Raw genomic sequence first — 23,580 nt, 5'->3', positions numbered from 1 at the left:
GGATTGCTGAGTGTGTGGGAAAGGAATACTTACTCTCCTTTCTTTTCTAAAGGAGAAACCTCCTTGAATGAGGAGCCCTTCCAGGCTTTCTGTCTGAAGGGAAAAGACTGTTTCTGGAGAACAATTCTGATAAGATTATGCCTGATTTTCTCTTCCTTTCTGATATACTTCCCACAGGGAGTCAGCATTCTCTGAGAGGGAGTGTCACATTTTTTCTATTAAGAGGTAGGGAAGCTGAGGGGAGAAACTTACTGTGGGGAAAACTCTTACTCCGAGGGGCCATAGGTGAGGGCAGTGACTCTGTGATGGGGAACCCTCATGAAACTGGGGGAGTCCTTTGGGAATCCGAGGAACCCAGAGTGTTAACGGGAGCTTAGAGAGGTGCTAGGGCAGCCCTTGTCTGCTCACAGGGAAGCTGAAGCTTGGGGAAGGGAATGCCTTGCTATTAAGTGACAGAACCAGGAGTTGAACCCAGCTTTATCAAGGGCCAGCCTGGACCTCTTCCTACCACAGCTGACTGAGGGAGAGGGAGCTACCTGCTTCTTGGGCGAGTGATGCTGGCGAGGAAACTGCTGCTGCTGCTGTGAAATCTTTGACCTGTGTTAGAGGCATCTCTGGGGTGGGAGGCATTGACTCCTGAGGGAAGGAAACTGGGGAGGAGGGTAGAATCTGGGGCTATGTCGGAGGAAAGGGGTCAAAGTCACTGTGCAATCCAATGGGTGGCTTGGGGGCATCAGTCAGCAGTGAACGCTGATTTTCGAGGAAGAACAGGGTATATTTCTCCCAGGAGTGCAGGGGACGTGTGGATGGAGCCATGGGGATGCCGGCTACCCTCTCCGACTTGCGAACTTTCTCTATCATTTCCTGTCTCTCCAGGAGGAGTTGTCGTTTTAATCTTTTTAAAATCAGAGGAAGGGGCCCAAGGAAACTTTTTGAGGGAATGTAGATGTTTTATAATAGATCGTGGTCATGTTTATGAAACTGCCCACAATTACCAAAACTCAATAAACTGTATACTTAAAATGGATGAAAAAAAATCACATCAGAGGAAGGGGTAAGTGAATTAAAGCCCAATAAAGCTGTTATTAAAAAATGGGAGGGGGGAACCCCAAACCAAAACAACAAAAAACAGGAGAGAATGGCCCTCGGCCTGGTTTTGCCCGGCCTGGGGGGTGGCGATCCCTCCTTGGCAGTCTCAGCTACTCAAGTCACTAACTCTTTTGCCCATTCCTTTCTTGATCAGCAAAAAGCCAAGGCCAGCTCATCCAGGGGGAGGTCAGAGGTTGCAGGAGAAAGAACTTCACAAACACACAAGCCACCTCTTCGTTTACTGTAAAATCCTGTTTAATGTGTAACATTTCAGGCAGAGAGAGGCCTTAGGGACTAGAGGCAAAGGCAGCCCTGACCAACCCCCACTCCAGCTTATCTGCCTGCTTCTCCCCCCCTACCTCCTCCACCCCAGACATGTCCTCCTTTTCCTCGGGCCCGGCAAGCACTCTTCCTCCTTTTCTTGTGTTTGCTACCCTCCCTTCTCCACCCACACGTCCACAGCACCCTCCCTCCACTCCACTTGCCCACATCCCTCCCTACTGATGTGACTCCAGAAATAGGGTATCTGACAGCACGGGGTTAAGATTAGTTTCATAATTGGAGATGTTGTCAGAGCATCCTACCTCTGGTCCCCAGTGGTCCCAGGGAGAGAGAGAGTGAAGTGGAAGGGGTGCGGGCAACGAGCGCGGCCCACACGCCCAGTAGCCTTGAGTGCTGGCGTGGGTGGCCTCCAGCTCCCCACCCCTTCAGCCCCTGAGGCAGAAGGCCCTGGGAGGAAGGGAAGTTGGGAGGGAAGGAAGGTTTTGATGGAGCAATCCCTAGCAGTCCGAGGCCTGTGCACCGGCAGGGGAGAAGGAGGGGCAGGCCGGTGCAGGGTGGGGGACGGGATGGGAGGTTGCCTGGTCTGTGGCATCAGCAGGCTGAGCAGCGGTCGCTCTTCTCGGCCAGCCCGGCCCCGGTGCCGGGGCTGCGGCGCAGTATGTCTTTCAGGGAGCCGTCCTGCTCGCTGAGCAGCTTGTTGATCTCGTTCTGCTTGTACTCAGGTGAGAGGCGGTGGCCGAAGCCCCCGGAGCCCTTGCGGGAGGGCGGATTGGAGCGGCGCTGGGCTCGGCGGGCGCAGGCCCGGAAGATGAGGTACACCACCTCGGCCACGTTGAGGATGATACAGATGCCGGAGGCGGCCAGCATGAAGACGGTGAAGACGGTTTTCTCCGTGGGGCGGGACACGAAGCAGTCCACTGTGTTGGGGCAGGGGTAGGCCTCACATTTGACCAGCCGCACCATGGCATAGCCAGGGTAGAGCAGATAAAAGACGTACATGAAGGCAGCCTCGAACAGCAGCCGGAAGACCACGCTGATGACATAGGTCCACCACAGTGTCCCTGAGATGTGGACCTTGTGCCTCTTCACCTCCTCCAGGTGTAGGGGGTCCCCGTGGCCCTCAAGTCGCAGCATTTTCTTTTCTATGTGCTGCTGGTGAGCCACGTGCATGGCCACGAGGAGAGCTGGGGTGGAAACCAAGATGAGCTGCAGAGACCACAGACGCACATGGGAAATGGGGAAAAAGTGGTCGTAGCAGACGCTGTTGCAGCCAGGCTGGAGGGTGTTACAGATGAAGGAAGACTTCTCGTCACCCCACACGCTCTCGGCAGCCACCACCAGCACCATGATTCTGAAGATAAAGATGACCGAGAGCCACACTCGGCCAATGGCAGTAGAATGCCGGTTCACACCACTGAGCAAGGTGTACAAACCCGTCCAATTCATCCTGCCTCATTCACACCTGCAAAACATGAGCCACAGAGCAAGCTGTCAGGAAGCTGGGGCCGAAAGCCAGGCACCATGACACTGCCTGACACTCCCTTACCCCTTCCAAGAGCCAGTGACAAGAAAGGAAGAAGGAGAGTCATAGCTTTCCTCACCACCCCCTCTCCCGTGCTAGCCTCTCCTTCTCTTTCTCTTCCTCCTCCTTCTCCTCCTTCATTCACTTGATGACTTGACCTCTCTGAGCCCCATCTCCCTTTTTCGCCTTCATCCAACATTCTTTCCTCTCCTGCCCTTTGTTGCCAGGCCCATCTTGTTCTGCTGTCGGCCCATCCTCTTTAGCTCCCCCTCCCCCAGCTCCTTAAGTCTGGACCTGGGGCAAACCCAACAAAGCCTCATTACCTTGGGGAGCGCCTATCCCTGAGGCCACCCAGACAGGTCCCCTATGGTCTCATGTCTGTGCAGGGGGAGTGGTCCCTGGGTCCGCGCCTGCGTCCCAATTCATTGCCGCCCGGTGCTGGGGAGTCATATGCTGCTTTATACCCAGTGTCTGCACAATGGGACCTTTGTGGGGCTCTGAACAACGCCCTTTAGAATTCAGATCAAACGCCCTGACTTCCGCCCACCCTACACACAGAGCACTTGTGTCCCAGCGCCGGACACCCAGCCTGCACCCACCTGTTCTGTGCCCGCCCGGTCCATCGCCGCACCCGCCCCATAGCCCCACCAGAAGAATGGCCACAGCGGGGCGGGCGGGGGGAAGATGGAACAAAGACAGGTGCATGTAAGAGGGGACCCGGGGGGAACCAGGAGGCTCTGGGCTGAGGCCCTCTCCGGTGACTCTACTAGAAACTTAGATTCAGCAGGATTTTTCCTAGGCTTAGATCCCCTCCAGGGAATGGGTGAGCTTGAGCTTAGGAAAGGGAGCTCACATTTATCAAGCCAGGAACTGTGCTAAGCATTTTCCCATACATTCTTTCTTTTGACCCATTTAGCAAGCGTCTAAGGACTGTTACCCCAGTCTTTCCAGCTGAGGAAGCTGAAGCTCAGATAAGTTAAGTAACTCACTCAAGATCACACAGCTGAAGTGTTTGAGTAAGATGAAACACAAAGGTATCCGCAGCAGAAGTCTAGGCTCTTTCCACGGTATAATCCTTGTGCTTTTGCTGATGGTGTCCACAAAAGCGAAGCCTAGCCGTTAATGACAACAACAACAGCAGCAGCAGCAACAAAAGCAAAGGCTAATGCTAGCCATAAAAGCACAAGAAACAAGGAAGCTGCTGACCAATGCGTACAGTCCAACTCCAGTGTCATGGAGCAAACCCTGACCATCCCTCCTTGAGCCCATATCGAGGGTGGCCAGGTGAGGACAAGCCAGGAGGAGAAAGCAAACGTTAAGCAAGCAAACAGAAAGTTAGAAGACGGAATAGGTAAGAGTCACCTAGCTTTGGGTGTGAATCCTGGTTCTTCACTGGCTACGACTTTGGGCTGAGTTACCGAACCTCCGAGTCTGCCGTGTTCATCTATAAATGGGGCTAATACCCAGGGTTATGGTGAGGTTCAAAGAAGCAACCTGCAAAAGTTCTTAGCCCAGCTCCAATATCATAGTTGGTGATCAAGGGAAGTAAAAACCTTATCAGGAAGAGAATACAATGTGGCTTCGGAGGAACTAAGTGATCTGCCAAACCCAATATCCCTCTTTTTTCCTTCCCAATGCTGTTGTTGACCTATAGTGTCTCTCTGAGACAGAACAGACTGTTCCATTGCTGCCCTGCCCCCAAGTCAAGCATACATGGTAACTCCTGGTTTCCTGAGCTTGCCGGTTGCTCTAGGGAAGAAATTCCCCTCTGTCCCTTAGGCAGGCAAAGAAGGCCTCCTTCTACCTCCCACCACTTCTGCCATTAAGTTGCAAGGAGATCATGCTGGAAGCCGGGAACTGGCTGTGAGAACACACAGGCCTGGATGCAGGGGCAGTGGTTGTTGTAGGGGAAAGGGTAGGGTATTAGCAACTGGAAAAGCTGTGGGGAACGGAACGGAATGACAGGAACTAGGGGACGAAGGGACGGCGCATGGGAGATAGATTACGTCCCTGAACAAGGTTCCTTCATTTAGCTTAACAAAAAAACCTCAGCCAGTTTATGCTGTGGGCCTAAACCAGTATGGGAAAAGCAGGGACGCAGGTGCCCTTTCTCCCAAGCCTGGGATTCTGCAGGCAGAGCTGCTACAGGAGGTACCCCGGGAAGAAACGCTTCATCCAGTGAGACATGTTAGAGTCAAAAACAGGTGGTCGAGGAGCATTATTAAGAATAACCATTTCCTGAGCCCCTGTTATGTGCCAGGCCCTTGCACGCACACGATCTCATGTGAATCTCAGAACAACCCCGTGACGGAGGTGTTATTTGTAATCCTCATGTCACAGACGAGGAAACTGAGGCAAAGGAAGGCGAAGGGACTTACCCCAGTGTCACAAGGGTCATGCAGTGAGTGCCAGAGCTGGGATTTGAGCCAGGTCAAGCTGACTCCAGAGCCCATACCCTTTCCCATAAGGTTTTACTGCCTCAGTAAATCATTTTTCTTTCTATGAGTGTGTTTCAGAAACAGAGAGATCGAAGACTGGTCTGGCTTTTATTCTCCTCTAGCCCTTCTCCCCTTTCCTATAACTGACAGTTGTTTTCCTCTCCTCCCTTCCCAGGGCTTTCGGGGGCCTCCTGATTTGTTCTGTTTCCCCTTCCTTACCTTTCTCCAGCTGCTTCCTCAAGCCCCAAAGCAAACTTCATGTGTTCTCTTCTCTCTGTCCCTCAGCGGTGCCCCACAGACAGCCTGGCCACCCCTGAGTTTCTAGGTTCTTGTAGCTCTCCGCCTCCCATCTTCTTGAGCCCTCTGGGACATATCCAGGAGCTCCCTTTGGGGCCCCTAAGGACCCTTGTGCAGGCGCTGGGATCTCAATTTTTGCTCTCCCTTTGGAAGGAGAGCTGATCCCTATGTCAACATCAATACCTCAAGGGTTTCATTTCAAAAACATCCAGGGGCGGGCTTCCCTGGTGGCGCAAGTGGTTGAGAGTCCACCTGCCGATGCAGGGGACATGGGTTCGTGCCCCGGTCTGGGAAGATCCCACGTGCTGCGGAGTGGCTGGGCCTGTGAGCCATGGCCGCTGAGCCTGCGCGTCCGGAGCCTGTGCTCCATAACGGGAGAGGCCACAGCAGTGAGAGGCCCGTGTACCACAAAAGAAAAAAAAAAAAAACATCCAGGGGACTTACCTGATTTTGAAATCCAAACTGTTTTTGTGACTTTGGGTTAAAGTCCAGGTATTGATATGCTCTGTGTTGCTCCAGGAGTGTTTTGCTCTCATGTTTAATTGGGCAAGACTTCTCTGACCATGTCAGGCTCTGGCCTTGTCCTCATATTCAGGTTTGCCCAAGCACTCGAGCACAGTTCCAAATCAGGAGATCATCCTTAGTGCCTCCAACTAATATTATACCCACTTCTCAGACAAGGCAGTCGAGGCTCAGGGAGGTTAAATAACTTACCTCAATGACAACTGCACTGCTGCTAAATGGTAGAGTCAAATTTCAAATTTGTTCTCCTCTGACCCTAAAGCCTTTGTACACTGGCAGCCTCTCTTCCTTAAAGGACGATGCATTCTGAGACCAGGCCCATAACTCAAAAACGTATACTCCTTTCCACATGTGCCAGCATGCGTGGGTATGCGTGCACACACGCACACTTTCATCAAGTCTGTCTCTCTCTTTCTGCTCCCACCTCTTCCCTGTACCTCCTTCCAACTCCTTGTGTCTTTCTGGTTTGGGGAAGAGAGGCCCGGCTGGGCTGGCTGAGGTTACACTCAGCTTCAGACTCCACACTCCCTCCCCTGTTTCACAGGCAGCCTCTGGCCAGGAAAGGACAGGGACCTTTCTTTGAGATTTTCTTCTGAATTCTGGGCTGCCTTCATCAGTTTGGCGTGGCTAAGACCAAACTCCTCCAGCCCTCTGCCTCTTCACCTGCTTCTCTTCCCTGCCTACCCCCTGTGGTTCCACAGCACCTCAGTCGCTGCACTGTTCCCTCTACGCTGCCATACGTATTCTGTGGCCGGGCTTGGGTCAGGGCCAATCTAGCTCATTCCAGTTTTCTTCTTCTCTCACTCTGCCATGGTCTTTCCACAGAACTCCTGCTAATATCAGCTCCCTTCGTCACTGTTTGGACTATGCCCTCTTACGGCTCAATCAGACTATGCCCTCTTACGGCTCTCTACTTGGGCTTATTATAGCAGCCACCATTTATGAAATACCTACTGTGTGCTAGAAGTGGTCTGTTCCTTAACTCTTATCCTCACTACAACCCTGTGAGCTGTGGGTTATTGTCTGCAATTCACAGAGGAGGAGATGGAGGCTCAAAGAAGCTGAGTAACTTATCACACAGCTGGTAAGCCAGTCCTGGAGCTCAGATTAGGATTCATGTTGGCCCCTCACCAAAGCCTGGGTCCCTTCCCCATTGCTCTGCTGCATCCTCATATATACTTCTCTCCATTCAAACCCCTCTTGTCTCTATTCTCCTCTCCCCATCTCATTTTCTAAAAGTCCATGCATTCTGAAGTACTATTCCCAACAGCTGGAACAACTTTTAAACAGCTGGGGGGGGGGCCACCCGTCTTTTAGATCTCCCAGTCATCAGTTACTCCAAGCTCAGCTTGAGTCTCCCTGTCTCCCTCAAGAAGATGGAAACGCATGCTCCCAAATCTTGGCCCCGTTGGCTGGTCCTCTGGGCCTGCTGAGTGCACTGTATTCATCCGCTGACAGCCCCCATGTTGGTTGCATGCCTGGTTTACCTTCTAATCAGGGAAGGAAGACAGCACCTGGCAGTGCCCAGAGGCCCCACGGAACCCTAACCCTGTGTGGCAGGAAATGTCTTAAAGAGATAAACTTGGCCACCCTGAGCTTGGTGGGGGCCCCTCAAGTCTTTCTGGGGATTTGACCCTGTGGAGATGAGGGGGATTCTTGTCTGGGAAAAAAAGAGTGAGAGCAGAAGCAACACGGAGCCTGGAAAGAGGATGAGTTGGGGGTTACAGAGAGAAACTAAGCAAGCCTGGCGGGAGGGGCCTCAGCCCAGCTCAGAGGGAAGCAGAGGAGGGATCTAAGTGGCTGAATGCTGAGCCCAAGAGAAGGCAAAACCCGGGCCTCTCCCCAGCCCCCGCTTCTGCCCTCCTGGGCCACACCAGCCCCCGGGGCCCACCTCCCTCAGCCCCCAGCTTCCTCACCTGGCTGCTGCTGCCCTTTCCCAGGGAATGTCTGCAGGCGTGTCTGCACTATGTCACTAGGTACTGTCAGCCCAGTCCAGGGGAGGGACAAAGAGTCCAGGGCTGGAGCCAGATATGGCCCACAGCCCAAGAGGAACCAGACAAACATTAACCAGCCCTACTTCCTCCCACACACAATCATTAAATAAGATTGATCCCCTGAGCTCCCAGTGGCTTTGGAGACACAAATCACGTAGCCTGAAGTTACTGCCCCGTCCCAGAGGAAGAGAGGCATCATCGTCGCCCATGTATGCATATTTAGCCCAGTCTGGGGGGCTGAACTGGATCTGGGCTCATTAACAGCCCTCAGCCTTCCCCCACCCCTGGCCATAGGTAGATCCAATGTGTGCCATCCCTTCCATCCCTTCCAGCTCCCAGTCTTTAAAATGATATGACTATGGGGAGGAAAAAAAAAAGCCATGGGCAATGCTTACTGGCCCCTTGAGGCTGAGGTGAGAGACAGCAGTGCTTCCCCCACATGGCAGTACCAGGGTGCTCTGTGGCCCTCTGTTTATTGCCCATGCCCTGAGTGGCTAGGGATGGACCAAAGTATTTCCAATCCCATCCCAGAACCCCAAAACCTCTTCAGAATTGCCTTCTACCCTCGGGGCCAAGACAGTTGAACCACAAAATGTATCGTGTGCAGCAACAGATCTTGGCAATCATTAAGGTAAACAGAGAATGTCAACCATTAACTGAGGGATCAGTCCAGTTTGAAGGAAGGTTTACCTGAAGATCCTGCTAATTCTGTGACCTGAGGGGCAGTGAAGAAATAAGTGAAGTCAGCAGAAACTGGTCACCTGCCTTCTCTTCACCCCAGCCCAAGCTCACTGCCAGAAAGAGAGCCAGAGCTCTGGCTTCCCTTGGCCATACCCGGGCATATGGGTACATCAATTGATGTCTTCACTGGACACCTGTTGGGTACCCAGTACTGGTTACATGCCAGGGGCAGATGGCAGGAGAGGGGAAAACATCCTAACTGTTCTTAAGGAATTTATCAACTTCCGGAGGAGACAAGACCAAGACTCAAAAGTTGCCATGAGGGATTTTCCTGGTGGCGCAGTGGTTGGGAATCTGCCTGCCAATGAAGGGGACATGGGTTCGAACCCTGGTCCGGAAAGATCCCACATGCCGCAGAGCAACTAAACCCGTGTGCCACAACTACTGAGCCTACGTGCCACAACTACTGAAGCCCACGTGCCTAGAGCCTGTGCTCTGCAACAAGAGAAGCCATCACAATGAGAAGCCCTCGCACCCCAACGAAGAGTAGCCCCCACTCGCCGCAACTAAAGAAAGCCCATGGGCAGCAACAAAGACCCAAAGCAGCCAAAAATAAATAAATAAATAAATTTTGTGTGTGTGTGTGTGTGTGTGTGTGTGTGTATACATACATAATAAGAGTAAAGTATGGGTGGGAGTTGGAAAGGTAAAGGGTAGGGTTAGCATTCCGGGGAGGAAGAACACTGTGAGTAAAGGCACAAAGGTAGGAATGAGTGGGGCATGTCTGGGAGACAGAAAGGAGACAAGACTGTGTTGGGTGGCTGTGGACAATACCATCAGTCAGCTAAGGGGCTCAGAGCAGGAAGGATATTTAAAGTCAGGTAGGGAATTCCTTCAGTGAGTGTCTGGTAAACTTGGTATAAGGCAAAACTGAGCTAGACACCATGGGGGACAGGCTGAATGCCATTCTTTGGCGCTTGGCAGTTCCTGCTGAGAGTACAGGTTGGAGTAGATAAAGAGGACTAGCTTTTCTTGAGTACTTAATGGGTGAAAGGCAACGTTCAAAGTTCTTTGCAAGTATCACTTTGATTCTCAAAATAGCCCTCTGTGGGCTTCCCTGGTGGCGCAGTGGTTAAGAATCCGCCTGCCAATGCAGGAGACACGGGTCCAAGCCCTGGTCTGGGAAGATCCCACATGCCGCGGAGCAACTAAGCCCGTGTGCCACAACTACTGAAGCACGCGGGCCTAGAGCCCGTGCTCCGCATCAAGAGAAGCCACCACAATGAGAAGCCCGCAGACCGCAACGAAGAGCACCCCCTTGCTGCAACTAGAGAAAGCCCGCGCACAGTAGCAAAGACCCAACGCAGCTAAAAGTAAATAAAATAAAAAATAAATTTATTAAAAAAAATAGCCCTCTGCGGTATATGCTATTAATATTCCCATGTTACAGGGGAATTAAGGCACACAGAGGATAAGTGACATAACTGAGGTCACCCAGCTAGCAAGTGACAAAGCAAGATTTGAACCCAGGGAGTCTGGCACCAGAGCTTGTTAGTTTAACCATGACATCACAGCTGATGAGCTCTATAGGTCCCATGGAGTATCTGAGTGAGAACTGGTCCTTGACTCTAGAAGGGTCTAAGCTAGCAGGAGAGATGAGAGGTATACCCGAGTACCTACAACAAGGGAGTATGTCCTAAATGACATACGTAGATATGAGGGGCCAGAAGGCATTCAGATATAGGAGTATTAAGGTAGGTTTTATTGGAAGAGGCAGAGTGGGACATGGGTCATAAAAGAGGTAGAGACGCCAGGCATTCCAGGTGACAGGAAGCTGTGAGATGTTTAGGGAATGGTGGGCAGACCTGTTTGACCAGAAGAGAAAGCTCCTATAACAGAGCTCCTAGGAAGGGAAAATACAGGTCAACATCAGTGTGTATTCATTGTTTCTTAGAGTTCGGACATGGTTTCTCTAGGGTGCTTGCAGTTCTAGGCTACAGGAAGTCTTTTAGAGTAGTTTGTAGCTGTATAAAAAATACTATTGTTAGAAGCCACTTATCCTCTGCCTGTTTATTGCTGCTTGAATACATCTTCTGGATGGGGTGCTGCAAGAGAGAGAGGAAAGGCGAGGGGAGAGAAGGGAGAGCAAGGGAGAGGGAAAGAGGGGAGGAAAACGGAGAGGAGAGGAGGAAAACTGTACTGCAGGGAGCAGTGCAAATCCATTTGCTTCTGGTAAGCAGCTAAAACCAGCGTCTGCCTTGAATCCTAAGTAGACCTTCTTCTTGCAGTGGACGTTTTGGGGGAATATTAAAATTTTTTTTACATCAGACTGCTTATTTCCTCAGATTCACTCAGGGAGATCTTCATTAGATCTGGAAACATACAAGATAAGAGGCCCTAAACATAAGCCTGCTGTCTCCGGCGTGGCTCAGACATTAGCCCAAACAAGGGCTTTCCCCATTCTGTTCCACCCAGGACCAGGACAGTTGCTGGAAAAAACTGATCACTTTATTTCAGAGCACATTTCACCAGCAACATGGTCATAGTTCAGAGGTTCTGAACTCATCAACAGAATCAGCAGGCCGGTGGGAGCTCTGCTCATCACACCCCAGAGCAGTGCCGGCTGCCTCAGCACAGCGATCTTGAGGCTTCCCGGGATGGCCTGCAGCAGTACTAAATTGCATGTGGAGTCCATCATCCAGTCCGTCCCTGGGCCTCATTACTGAACAAAATGTGGCATTTTGTATGGCTTTGATCAATGAGACAGCATTGCTGTATGGCTCAGCAATCAAAGGGGACAGCTTCCCATATAAATGTTGCTTAAGACACACAGGCCAAAAAGATCTTCCCAAATGGGTCCATAAGATTAAGGAAATGGCTAACCCTGAAAATCTGCAGAACATTTCAAAAGTCCCCACCCCAGCTCAGGCTGTGGAAGGTTATGCAAACTGTTTCCATAAGGGCTGCTAGGGAAAAATGGAAGTTTTCCTGTATTCATAATTGGTTTTCGTTGTCACAAATCCTTTTTAAAGGACACGTATTATATGAATGAGTTTGTGTCTCAGGAATTCATATTCTTAGAAGAGGTCAAGAAGGGGGAGTTATTGGGCTTCCCTGGTGGCGCAGTGGTTAGAGTCCGCCTGCTAATGCAGGGGACACGGGTTCGTGCCCTGGTCTGGGAAGATCCCACATGCCACGGAGCGGCTGGGCCCGTGAGCCATGGCCACTGAGCCTGCGCGTCCGGAGCCTGTGCTCCACAACGGGAGAGGCCACAACAGTGAGAGGCCCGCGTACCGAAAAAAAAAAAAAAAAAGGGAGGAGTTATCAATATTTTTTCAAGAGAGTTTCTGAACAACTGGACACAGTGTACCAATTCACTTGACATTAAGCATATACCTTTTGCTCTCGGCACAGTTTGGAGCAGGGAACAAAGCAAAGTTGCTTCAGCCATCCCCTCAAAAACCCTAAGAGTGTAAAATATCCTGAAACCAGCCCCACATGGTCAGGATAGTGCACTCATTCTACCAACAGTAAAGCTTATTGATTTCTTGGGAGTAAGAGCATTAAGCAGCACTATATCCACTCCCTGCAGTTTGAAATTCACTTTGCCTCCATTTTTGTATTTTATCAAGACCCGAATTCCTGGGGTTTGAGGAATGGTACTGTATTTCACTGGCGTCTGATCACTGCACCAAAAGAGGGTACGCTTGCAAAAGATTCCAGAAAATTCCACATCATTTCAGGTAGCCAAGTGAAACAAGGGTAATGGGAAATTGGAACTTTTGGGCTCCCATCTTAATGCTACAGCTTGATGTCCATTTCCTGATCTTTCTGCTTTGGGGTACAGTGTGCTGTAGGACCCAGGGAGCGGTGCAGGGGAAGAAAATTCCTAGGTTGCATCCAATCCCAAGGGGTCTAGACGTAGCATGATAGCAGTGAGGAATCAGAGAGGAGTCCAGGTTATAGCCAGAAAAATGAAGCCAAGAGTCAAGTTTGAAGGGTGAAGCAAAAAGGACACAGAAGAATTTAGCTTGTTCTGCTAATTGTCCAAGTTTGCTAATTGTCCAACCTGATGAGCTGACTCCCTGCCCATTAAGCTGCTAATAGTTTAGTACTTTCTTTCCAGTTTCCTTTCTTTTTCTTTTCTTTTTTTTTTTTTTGGTCGCGCCCTACAGCTTGTGGGATCCTAGTTCCCCGACCAGGGATTGAACTCGGGCTCTCAGCAGTGAAAACTGCAGAGTCCTAAGCACTGGACCACCAGGGAATTCCCACTAGTTTACTTTCTTTACATATACACTGATCACTGAAATCATACTGTATATAAAGGGGATTTCTTTTTCATAGGATCCTTTTCCAGGACTTCCAAGTAGAAATGTATTGGTTCATCACCCACCCCCTCAAACTGATAATCCAATAAAACATGTAAATCAGGCCTAAATAGAAGTCCCAAGGCTCATCATTTCTGTCTAATCTTTGGACTTCTCTGCTCTTCCCTCTGTCACCCAAGTTTGTCAACAATAACACCATGAATGCCTCATCCAGAATCCCTCTGCCTCAGCAATCAGAGCCACTGCCCCTCTTATTTCTCTGAACCACCCAGTGCTCTTATGTCAATACCTAAGGGAGTGCCAGGCTGCTGATGACACCCTGAAGGCCAAGGCTTTTGTTGACAAGCATTGCTCATAGGAGGGATGGTAGGCTGCGTAGGTAGGAAACCCAGGCACTTTTCCCCCAATTCCACCTGCCCCAGTCAACTCTGCTGCCAATTAAAGGACTGATTCCTAGGCCCATTCAGATCCCTGAAATCATGAACCCCATTGCCTTCTGCCTAAAGCTGCCCCTGTTCCTGTTCACGTACATCCATCCACCCTACCAGGGATAGGGAGTCAGCAAGTGTGTTACAGGGATTCCTGGATAGCCTCACCAACCTGGATTCCAGGGAGAGAACTGTGGGTCAGAGGGGTACCCCTAAGAGCTTGAGTCCAACCTTAACTCTCATCCATAATGCTTTGAGCCAACTCACCTCCAGCCCCAGCCAATACAGTGGTGTGTGTGTGTGTGTGTGTGCGCGCGTGTGTGTGCACGTGCGTGTGTCACAAGGAGAAAATAGGATCTACTCCTATATATCTTCTTTAAACTGCCAAATCAGTCCCTGCAACAGGCTCTGAGCACTGTATAAAAGAGGGAGCTCTCATACCTCTTCATCCTTTACAGCCTTCATTCTAACTTGCCTACTTTCCTTAATTTGTTCCTTGCACCTGAATAGGACAATCCTGCTCCCAAGCCTCTCAGACAAAGATTTTGTCTCCCTTCTGTTTCCATCCTCATCTTGCCTTTTGTTTAAAGATTATGGTTCTCCTCTATGGCTTTGCTGCTCTGGGCCTCCACATGTGAAAACCTCTTCTATTTGGATGCCCCTAGGATCCTTCTCCCTCTGCTCGCCCCAGAAGCAGACACATCCTGAATCAGGATTCCATAATCTATGGGGCCTCTGCCTCAGATAAAAAAATAAGAGCTTCAGATTCTCTGAAGAGGCCTCCATTTTGGTTGATTTTTTCCTCCTACAAAAGACAAGGGTGATTGAGCTACTTCATTGTCTCCTAGGCAATGGGTGTTCAGTGGCATTGGATTTGCCAGCATGAGGGCGCTTTTCAGAATGTCAAGTGGTTATTGATTGCTGAATCTGTGTTGGTGCTTTAATAAACATAAACTGCTCTTTCTCACTTTTGACATTTCACTTCACAGTGTTGGGGATGGGTTGAGCTGTAGCATGCACTGAGGTTTGGCATTACTCCTAGAGAACAACATTGTCTACAAAACTGAGTTACACACCTTGATAAAGAAGCCCTGACTGTTATCACATGAGTCACAAGAACTTCCACAATGATTTCATACTTATCACAAGATTTTGCGGAGGGCTCTTTCCCAAGTATTAACCCACACTTTAAACTAGGTAGCCACATACGTAGCATTGGAGTGTTTCACTCAGTTCTAATGATCGTAAGTTTGTCTCTGAGCCCGGAAGAGCAATTTCTGACGTTGATTCCTAGAGCTGGCTGTTGTTTCCAATTCCACACTATGCTGTACCCCTTACACTGAAAATTTGAGTGTCAGAAGACCTTCATAACCTACCCCTCTTCAGGGTGCTTAAAGCCACCACACATAGTGTGGGAGTCTTAAACTGGATGATATCTGAAAGTGGGCTTCTGCCCTATGTCTTTTCCTTCTTAACCACCTTTTTAAAAATTAATTTATTAATTTATTTTTATTTTTGGCTGTGTTGGGTCTTCTTTGCTGCACACAGGCTTTCTCTCGTTGCGGCGAGCGGGGGCTACTCTTTGTTGCGGTGCCGCAGGCTTCTCACTGCGGTGACTTCTCTTGTTGCAGAGCACAGGCTCTAGGCACGCAGGCTTCAGTAGCTGTAGCACATGGGCACAGTAGTAGTGGCTCACAGGCTCTAAAGCGCAGGCTCAGTTGTTGTGGTGCACAAGCTTAGTTGCTCCGTGGCATGTGGGATCTTCCCAGACCAGGGCTTGAACCCATGTCTCCTGCATTGGCAGACAGATTCTTAACCACTGTGCCACCAGGGAAGCCCTTAACCACAGTTTTTGAATGACATGTCTATACTTGCCGTCTACACTTCTTCATCTCCCGTTCACTCTTCCATTCCTCTCCAGTCTGACTTCTGCCCCTGTTCCCTACTCCATTGAAATAGTTTTCACCAGGGTCACTTTGTTGCTAAATCCAATGGACATCCCTCAGAACTAGTCTTACTGACTCTGAGGTGTTGGATTCAGCTGACCACTCCCACCTTCTCTAAAGTTCCTTCTTTGATTTTTTCCCTTTTATATTAATTTTTTTTTTTTTTTTGCGGTACACGGGCCTCTCACTGTTGTGGCCTCTCCCGTTGTGGAGCACAGGCTCCGGACGCGCAGGCTCAGTGGCCATGGCTCACGGGCCTAGCCGCTCTGTGGCATGTGGGATCTTCCCGGACCGGGCCACGAACCCGCGTCCCCTGCATCGGCAGGCGGACTCTCAACCACTGCGCCACCAGGGAAGCCCTATATTAATTTTTTTATGTTTGCTGTTACACAAGTAATGCACGTTCCTTATGGAAAACTGGAAAATACCAAAACAAATCATAAAAATAGTCTGTAACAGGAGCCTGCGAGGCACAAATACTGAGCCCACGTGCTGCAACTACTGAAGCCCACGCACCTAGAGCCCATGCTCCACAACAAGAGAAGCCACCGCAATGAGAAGCCCGTGCACCACAACAAAGAGTAGCCCCCGCTCACCGCAACTAGGGAGAAGCCCGCGCGCAGTAACGAAGACCCAACGCATCCAAAAATAAATAAATAAAATAAATAAATTTATATTTTAAAAAAGTGTTATTCTAGGGACTTCCCTGGTGGCACAGTGGTTAAGAATCTGCCTGCCAATGCAGGGGACATGGATTCGAGCCCTGGTCCGGGAAGATCCCACGTGCCACGGAACAACTAAGCCCGTGCGCCACAGCTACTGAACCCACGTCCCTAGAGCCCATGCTCTGCATCAAGAGAAGCCACTGCAATGAGAAGCCCGTGCACCGCAACGAAGAGTAGCCCCTGTTCGCCACAACTAGAGAAAGCCCGCATGCAGCAATGAAGACCCAACGCTACCAATAAATAAATAAAAAAGAAAAAAAAATAGTCTGTAACATCACCACCCATAGATAACCATTACTGCAAGGTGTGAAACCTTAGTCATTTTTCAATGAAAATATATACATATACTTTTAAAATAAAATTGTCATTATAGAATGCATATTATTTTTATGAGGTATAATTGACATGTAACATTATATTAATTTTAGGTGTACAACATAATGATTCAATATTTGTATGCACTGTGAAATGATCACCACAGTAACTCTAGTTACCACACATAGGTACAGAATTTTTTGTGTGTGATGAGAACTTTTAACATCTACTCTCTTAACAACTTTCAAATATGCAATACAGTATTATTTACTACAGTTACCATGCTGTTCATTACATCCCCATGACTTATTTTGTAAGTGCAAGTGTGTACCTTTTGACTCCCTTCATGCTTTTGCCCACCTTCCACCCCCCACCTCTGGCAATCACCAATCTGTTCTCTGCAATATGTATTATTTTATATCCTCTTTCACTTGCCATTATATCATGACCATTTAAAAAATGTCATTAAATATTTTTCTAAAACATATTTTTTAACAGCCTCTTCCAATCCATTCTCCAAACTTTATTCAGAGTGATCTTTCTAAAATATATATCTGATCATATCCTTCCCCTGCTTCAAATGCCCCATTGGCTCCTCACTGCCTTTAGGATAAAATCTGCCTATAACACCTCTTCCCCATTTCTTTGCCAACTCTTCATTCTTTGAAACTCAGCTCAGATAGTCTGCCCTTCACATACAAAGGTTGAGGAGAGGTGAGAGGTAGCCAGTAGCCATTTATGCTAAATTCAGGAGTTTAGGTTTGGTTCCGTCCCCTTTCTCTATCCCTCATTTCCTCCTCTGTGCTGTATATCGTAGTCCACCATATTGTCTGTTTACTTGTGTGTCTCCTCTATTGTGTGTCTCCTCTTACTTGTGTGTCTCCTCGTAGTCCACCATATTGTCTGTTTACTTGTGTGTCTCCTCTATTAGAATAATACTTTTCTTTTAATTAATTAATTAATTTTATTATTTATTTTTGGCTGCGTTGGGTCTTTGATGCTGCACGTGGGCTTTCTCTAGTTGTGGCAAGCAGGGGCTACTCTCCGTTGCGGTGTGTGGGCTTCTCATTGCAGTGGCTTCTCTTGTTGCGGAGCACGGGCTCTAGGGACGCGGGTTCAGTAGCTGTGGCGCACGGGCTTAGTTGCTCCGTGGCACGTGGGATCTTCCCGGACCAGGGCTTGAACCCGTGTCCCCTGCATTGGCAGGCAGATTCGTAACCACTGCACCACCAGGGAAGTCCCTAGAATAACACTTTTTTAAAATATAAATTTATTTATTTTATTTATTTATTTTTGGATGCGTTGGGTCTTCGTTGCTGCGTGCGGGCTTCTCCCTAGTTGCGGTGAGAGGGGGCTACTCTTGGTTGTGGTGCACGGGCTTCTCATTGCGGTGGCTTCTCTTGTTGCAGAGCATGGGCTCTAGGTGCGTGGGTTTCAGTAGTTGCAGCACGTGGGCTCAGTAGTTGTGGCTCGCAGGCTCTAGAGCACAGGCTCAGTAGTTGTGGCACACCGGTTTAGCTGCTCCATGGCATGTGGGATCCTCCCGGACCAGAGCTCGAACCCGTGTCCCCTGCATTGGCAGGCGGATTCTTAACCACTGCGCCACCAGGGAAGCCCCTAAAATAATACTTTTTTAAAAAAATTTAATTAATTAATTTATTTATTTTTGGCTGCGTGGGGTCTTTGTTGCTGTGTGTGGGTTTTTCTCTAGTTGCAGCGAATGGGGGCCACCCTCCATTATAGTGCATGTGCCCCTCATTGCAGTGGTTCTCTTGCTGTAGAGCACAGGCTCCAGGAGCGCGGGCTCAGTAGTTGTGGTGCACGGGCTTCGTTGCTCCGTGGCATGTGGGATCTCCCCAGACCAGGGCTCGAACCCATGTCCCCTGCATTGGCAGGCAGACTCTCAACCACTGCACTACCAGGGAAGTCCCTAGAATAATACTTTTTAAAGGCAGAGACCATTCATCTCTGTATCGGTACTAGGTACCTGGCACGTAGTAGGTGTTTAGAAAAATTTTAATGAACGACAATTGAATTAATGATGGATGTGGCCAACAAAGAAATGAAATTGAGTTTTTCAACCTGTTATTAAACTGTCAACATGAGAATGCAGGGAATTCCCTGGCAGTTCAGTTGTTAGGACTCTGCTCTCTCACTGCCTAGGGCCCGGGTTCAGTCCCTGGTCTGGGAACTAAGATCCCACAAGCCGCGTGGTGCAGCCAAAAACATGAGAATGCAAATCGTCTTTTATCTAGGCATTACTCCAGGCATCACTTCCAGAATTGGGATGATCTGCAGAGTGGCCTTAGCTAAAAGCTCCATCCAGTATGTCCTGGAACAGATCCTGCTACTGAGAGACCATAAAGGAGTGTCACACATGCCAACCTACTCGGCCTGCATCACCCATCACAGTTACCCACTCTTCCAAGGGAAGTGATCCAGGGAGTTCAGTCAAGAATCCTTTTCCATACTACTCAGCCATAAAAAAGTACAAAATAATGCCATTTGCAGCAACAAGCTACAAGTAGAGATTATCATACTAAGTGAAGTTAGTCAGAAACAGAAAGATAAATACCATATGATATTACTTATATGTGGAATCTAAAATATGACACAAATGAACCTATCTATGAAACAGAAACAGAATCACGGACGTAGAGAACAGACTGATAGTTGCCAAGGGGGTGGAGGTTAGGGGAGGCATGGAGTGGGAGGCTGGGGTTAGCAGATGTGAGCTTTTATATTTAGAATGGATACACAACAAGGTCCTACTGTATGGCACAGGGAACTATATTCAATATCCTATGATAAACCATAATGGAAAAGAATATAAAAAAAGAAAATGTATATATATATATATATATATATATATATATATACACATATATATATAAGTATGTATAACAGAATCACTTTGCTGTATGGCAGTAATTAACACAACACTGTAAATCAACTACACTTCAATTTAAAAAAAAAAGAATCCTTTTCAGGGAAAGATTAATTTCTGGATCATGATAGCCTCCCTTTGCTAAAGGCTCCAAAGAGGTTCTGCTTCCACCTCCTCCCCTCTTCAGCACCAGTCTCTGCTCTCTCCAGCTATTTGTAAACCCGCTGGCCGGGGACAATGGACCTGCATTGACCTCAGCTTATTTTAAATAAGGTGTGGATAAGAACTTTATCTGAGTTGTGTCACGTCTCCTACCTTATCACCCTCAAGCAAACTGTCAGGTTGAACCAAGGCTTCTCCGAAGCACACTGTTGAAGATTTTCCAATGAGGTTTCCCAGATTTTTCTTCTCTCAACATGTCACTCCATGTTCAGCAGCAGGAGTTGGCTTTGCTGAATTACTAATGAGGTGATGTCTCAAGACTTGGCTCCAAAGTTTTCCTCTCCTTTTCGTTCCTTTCAATAAATATTCGTTAAGTACCTATTGTATGCCAGGAACTCTGTTAGGGGCCGTAGGGGATGCAAAGATGAATAAGACAAGTCTCATTAGTTGTTTAAATAACCAGTGTGAGGCTTCCCTGGTGGCGCAGTGGTTGAGAGTCTGCCTGCCGATGCAGGGGACACAGGTTCGTGCCCCAGTCCGGGAAGATCCCACATGCCGCGGAGCGGCTGGGCCCATGAGCCATGGCCACTGAGCCTGCGCATCCGAGCCTGTGCTCCCCAACAGGAGAGGCCACAACAGTGAGAGGTCCGCGTACCGCAAAAAAATAAATAAATAAAAAATAACCGGTGTGAATAAGTGAAAAGTGTTAAACAGAAGTATAAGCAATATGTTGTGGGAACACAGGTGAAAAAAAGGGGGACAGGAACTCTCTAAACACTTATCTATGTTGTCAACTACTATCACATATGTTATCATAGAGATTAATTCTGACTGGGGAAATCTGAAAAGTATTCATGCACTAGGACATTTAGTTGGGCCTTGAAAAATGAATAAGAATTTGACAAGAGGAAATCAAAGTAAGACACTCAAAGTTGAAAGAACATTATGTAAAAAGGCAACAGGGCATGAAAGTGCATGAGCTGTTCAAAGAACACAGAGTTTTGGGCATGGCTGGGTCATGAAGTATAAAAGGGTAGTATGGGTAATGAAGCATGGAAAGGTGGGCTGGCAGCAGACTTTGGAGGAGTTTTGATGCCTAGCTTAACCATTTGAATTTTACTTAGGAGGCAATGAGGAACCACTAAAAGCTTTTCGATGAGGGGAATGACAAGATGGAAATGAAGCTTTAGGGAGATTAATGTGGCAGAATGAAATGGGGATGGGTAAAAAAGAAGTTGCAAGAGTAGGTAGAAGGTTGTGTCAATAATCCAGGCACAAAGTTACAAATATTCAGTCTTGGGAGGTGGCAGTGGTGACAGAGCCAATAAGATTGCGAGAGGCAATATGGCGCAGGACAAAGCCCATGAACTGGGGACTCCAATAGCCCTGGGTTCCAGTTCTGACTCCTATTTACAGTCAATGGGGATTTACCTTTCACAGATTCAGGTTTCTTTTCTGGAAAAGATGAAACTTAGAGAAATAATTATCTTCAAGTTCTCTTCCAGCTCTAATGGCCTGTGGTTCAGACTAAGTCACTTGTCCAATAACACAGAGCCAGGATTTGCTCCCAGGCAGTCTTCTGTCTAGGGGCAGTGTGCTTAACTCCTATACGACTAATTGACCAGATTTGGTAAGGGATTAGCTGTCTCGGAGAATGAAGGTGCCATTGATATGACGATGGAGTCAAAGAAGGAAGCTAGCCTTGTGGGGAAAGATGATGTTTCAGGCATGCTGAGTATGAGGTGTTGGTGGAACATCTGACTAACTGTTGAAAGGGTGGGAGAGCAGCTCTGGAGAGAGGCAAGGGTGGGAGATTTCAAGTTGGTGATCAAAAAACCTAAAGGCAATCCTAGAAGCTGTGCAAACCAATGAGTTTATAGAAAGAGGAAGTGAGCATAGGAGAGCAAAGAGCAAAGAACTATGGGAAGTGAGAAAAGGGGAAAAAAAAGCAAGGAAGGAACAACTGACTGTGAACCTTGAACTAACTACTTCCATTTTCTGGCTCTTCTGTCTCCTCATTTGTAAAATGAGGGGGTTGGCACAAGTAAGCGATAAGACTGAGACATCCTATGCATAATCAGAGAAGATAGAAGAGAAGAGAATGCCATGGAAACTGAAGAAGAGAGTTTCTAAAAGAAGGTTTGAAGAGGTCACTTGCATCCAGTGGTGCAGAGGTGTCAGGAATTGACGACTTAGATGAAGGCACTGCGTTTAGCAGTTTAAGGAGATCCTCTCCATGGACTTCCCTGGCGGTCCAGTGGTTAAGACTCCATGCTCCTAACACAGGGGGTGCAGGTTCGATCCCTGGTTGGGGAACTAAGATCCCACATGCCACGCGGTGTGGCCAAAAGGTTTAAAAATAAATAAATAAATAAAAAGATCCTCTCCAAGGTAAGGACTTCTCCCTCTCTCTCACACCACTAATTTTGTGTACAATATTCTGCAAAATTCCATTCTCTGCTCTTCACAGTGGCTCAGCCAGTCTCCGAGATTATAAGGTGACTCAAAAATCTCTGGTGTGTGGGACTTCCCTGGTGGTCCAGTGGTTAAGAGTCCGCCTTCCAATGCAGGGGATGCTGGTTCGATTGCTGATCGGGGAACTAAGATCCCACATGCCACAACTACAGAGCCCACGCTCTCTGGAGTCCACGTGCCACAACTAGAGAGAAGCCCCCGCACGACGCAACGAAGAGCCCATGCACCACAAAGAAAAATCCCACATGCCGGAACTAAGACCCAACATGGCCAAAAATAAATACATAAATTAAAAAAAAAATCTCTGGTGTGAATCAAAAATCTTTGGTCCAGGGACTTCCCTGGTGGTGCAGTGGTTAAGAATTCTCCTGCCAATGCAGGGGACGCGGTTTGAGTCCTGGTCCGGGAAGATCCCACATGCCGCGGAGCAAATAAGCCTGTGCGCCACAACTACTGAGCCTGTGCTCTAGAGCCCGCAAACCACAACTACTGAGCCCATGTGCCGCAACTACTGAAGCCTGCGTGCCTAGAGTCCGTGCTCCACAACAAGGGAAGCCACCACAATGAGAAGCCCGCGCACTGCAATGAAGAGCAGCCCCCACTCGCCGCAACTAGAGAAAGCCCGTGCGCAGCAACAAAGACCCAACACAGCCAAAAATAAATACATAAATAAATTTATTTTAAAAAAATCTCTGGGGCTTCCCTGGTGGCGCAGTGGTTGAGAGTCCGCTTGCCGATGCAGGGGACACGGGCTCGTGCCCCGGTCTGGGAAGATCCCACATGCCGCGGAGTGGCTGGGCCCGTGAGCCATGGCCGTTGAGCCTGCGTGTCCAGAGCCTGTGCTCCGCAAAGGGAGAGGCCACAACAGTGAGAGGCCCGCGTACCACACACACAAAAAAATCTCTGGTCCATACCTTCCTTTTGCACTTCAGTTCACATTTCTAACTGCCTATTAGGCATTTCCATCAGTCACTGAAATTTAGCTGGCAGTAAAAATAATAATATTAAACATAATAGCTAACATTTATTGAGTACTTGCTCTATTTTGTCCCATATGGTAGGCATTTTATTATCCCCACTATGCAATGAGGAAACAGACTCAGAGATGTTAAATAACGTGTCTAAGATCACACAAATGGAATGTTGCAGAACCAGGATTCTTCCTGATTCCAGAGCTCGAGAGCTTAATAATTCACTATGATCAATCAATCACAAAGTCATAATCTTTATTTTCTAAATCAGTTCAACTGCGTTACTTTGCTATTTGTTTCATTCTCCTTCAACATCTTGCCACTCTCTTAGAACAGGTTATCAGCCCCTCGTGATCAGACAGTTATGAAAGTCTCTCAAGTCCACTTGCAGTTTGACCCTTCCAATTCTGGACATGTGACTAATCTAGCTTTAAAAAACTCTGGAAGCTTCCCATTACCTCCATTAAAGTCCAAACTCACTAACATGCCCTTTATCTGTACTGAGCCGCTAGTCATCC

General features: G+C 48.4%; 1 protein-coding gene across 4 annotated transcripts in view; it reads right to left on the bottom strand.

Annotated features, from left to right (window-relative positions):
• Positions 1–1,326: 1,326 nt before the first annotated feature.
• Positions 1,327–23,580, bottom strand: part of GJB1 (gap junction protein beta 1) — a 45,369-nt gene continuing 23,115 nt past the window's right edge. The window contains exons 1-2 of one of the 4 annotated variants that reach the window (XM_033439090.2): positions 5,551–5,800; positions 1,327–2,833 (exon numbers count right to left, since the gene is read on the bottom strand). In XM_033439090.2, coding sequence (XP_033294981.1) covers positions 1,963–2,817 — 855 coding nt within the window. In that variant the 5' untranslated portion in view covers positions 2,818–2,833; positions 5,551–5,800 and the 3' untranslated portion in view covers positions 1,327–1,962. Of the gene's footprint in view, positions 2,834–3,216; positions 3,696–3,882; positions 3,984–5,550; positions 5,801–23,580 lie in introns of those variants that run through there. The other 3 variants (XM_033439091.2, XM_004275756.3, XM_033439094.2) reach the window with 3 other exon arrangements.

The sequence above is a fragment of the Orcinus orca genome, chromosome X (genome assembly GCF_937001465.1).
Source record: "Orcinus orca chromosome X, mOrcOrc1.1, whole genome shotgun sequence".
Lineage (NCBI taxonomy): Eukaryota > Metazoa > Chordata > Mammalia > Artiodactyla > Delphinidae > Orcinus > Orcinus orca.
Note: the sequence above shows the minus strand (reverse complement) of the source record. Positions and strands in the feature narration are given on the sequence as shown.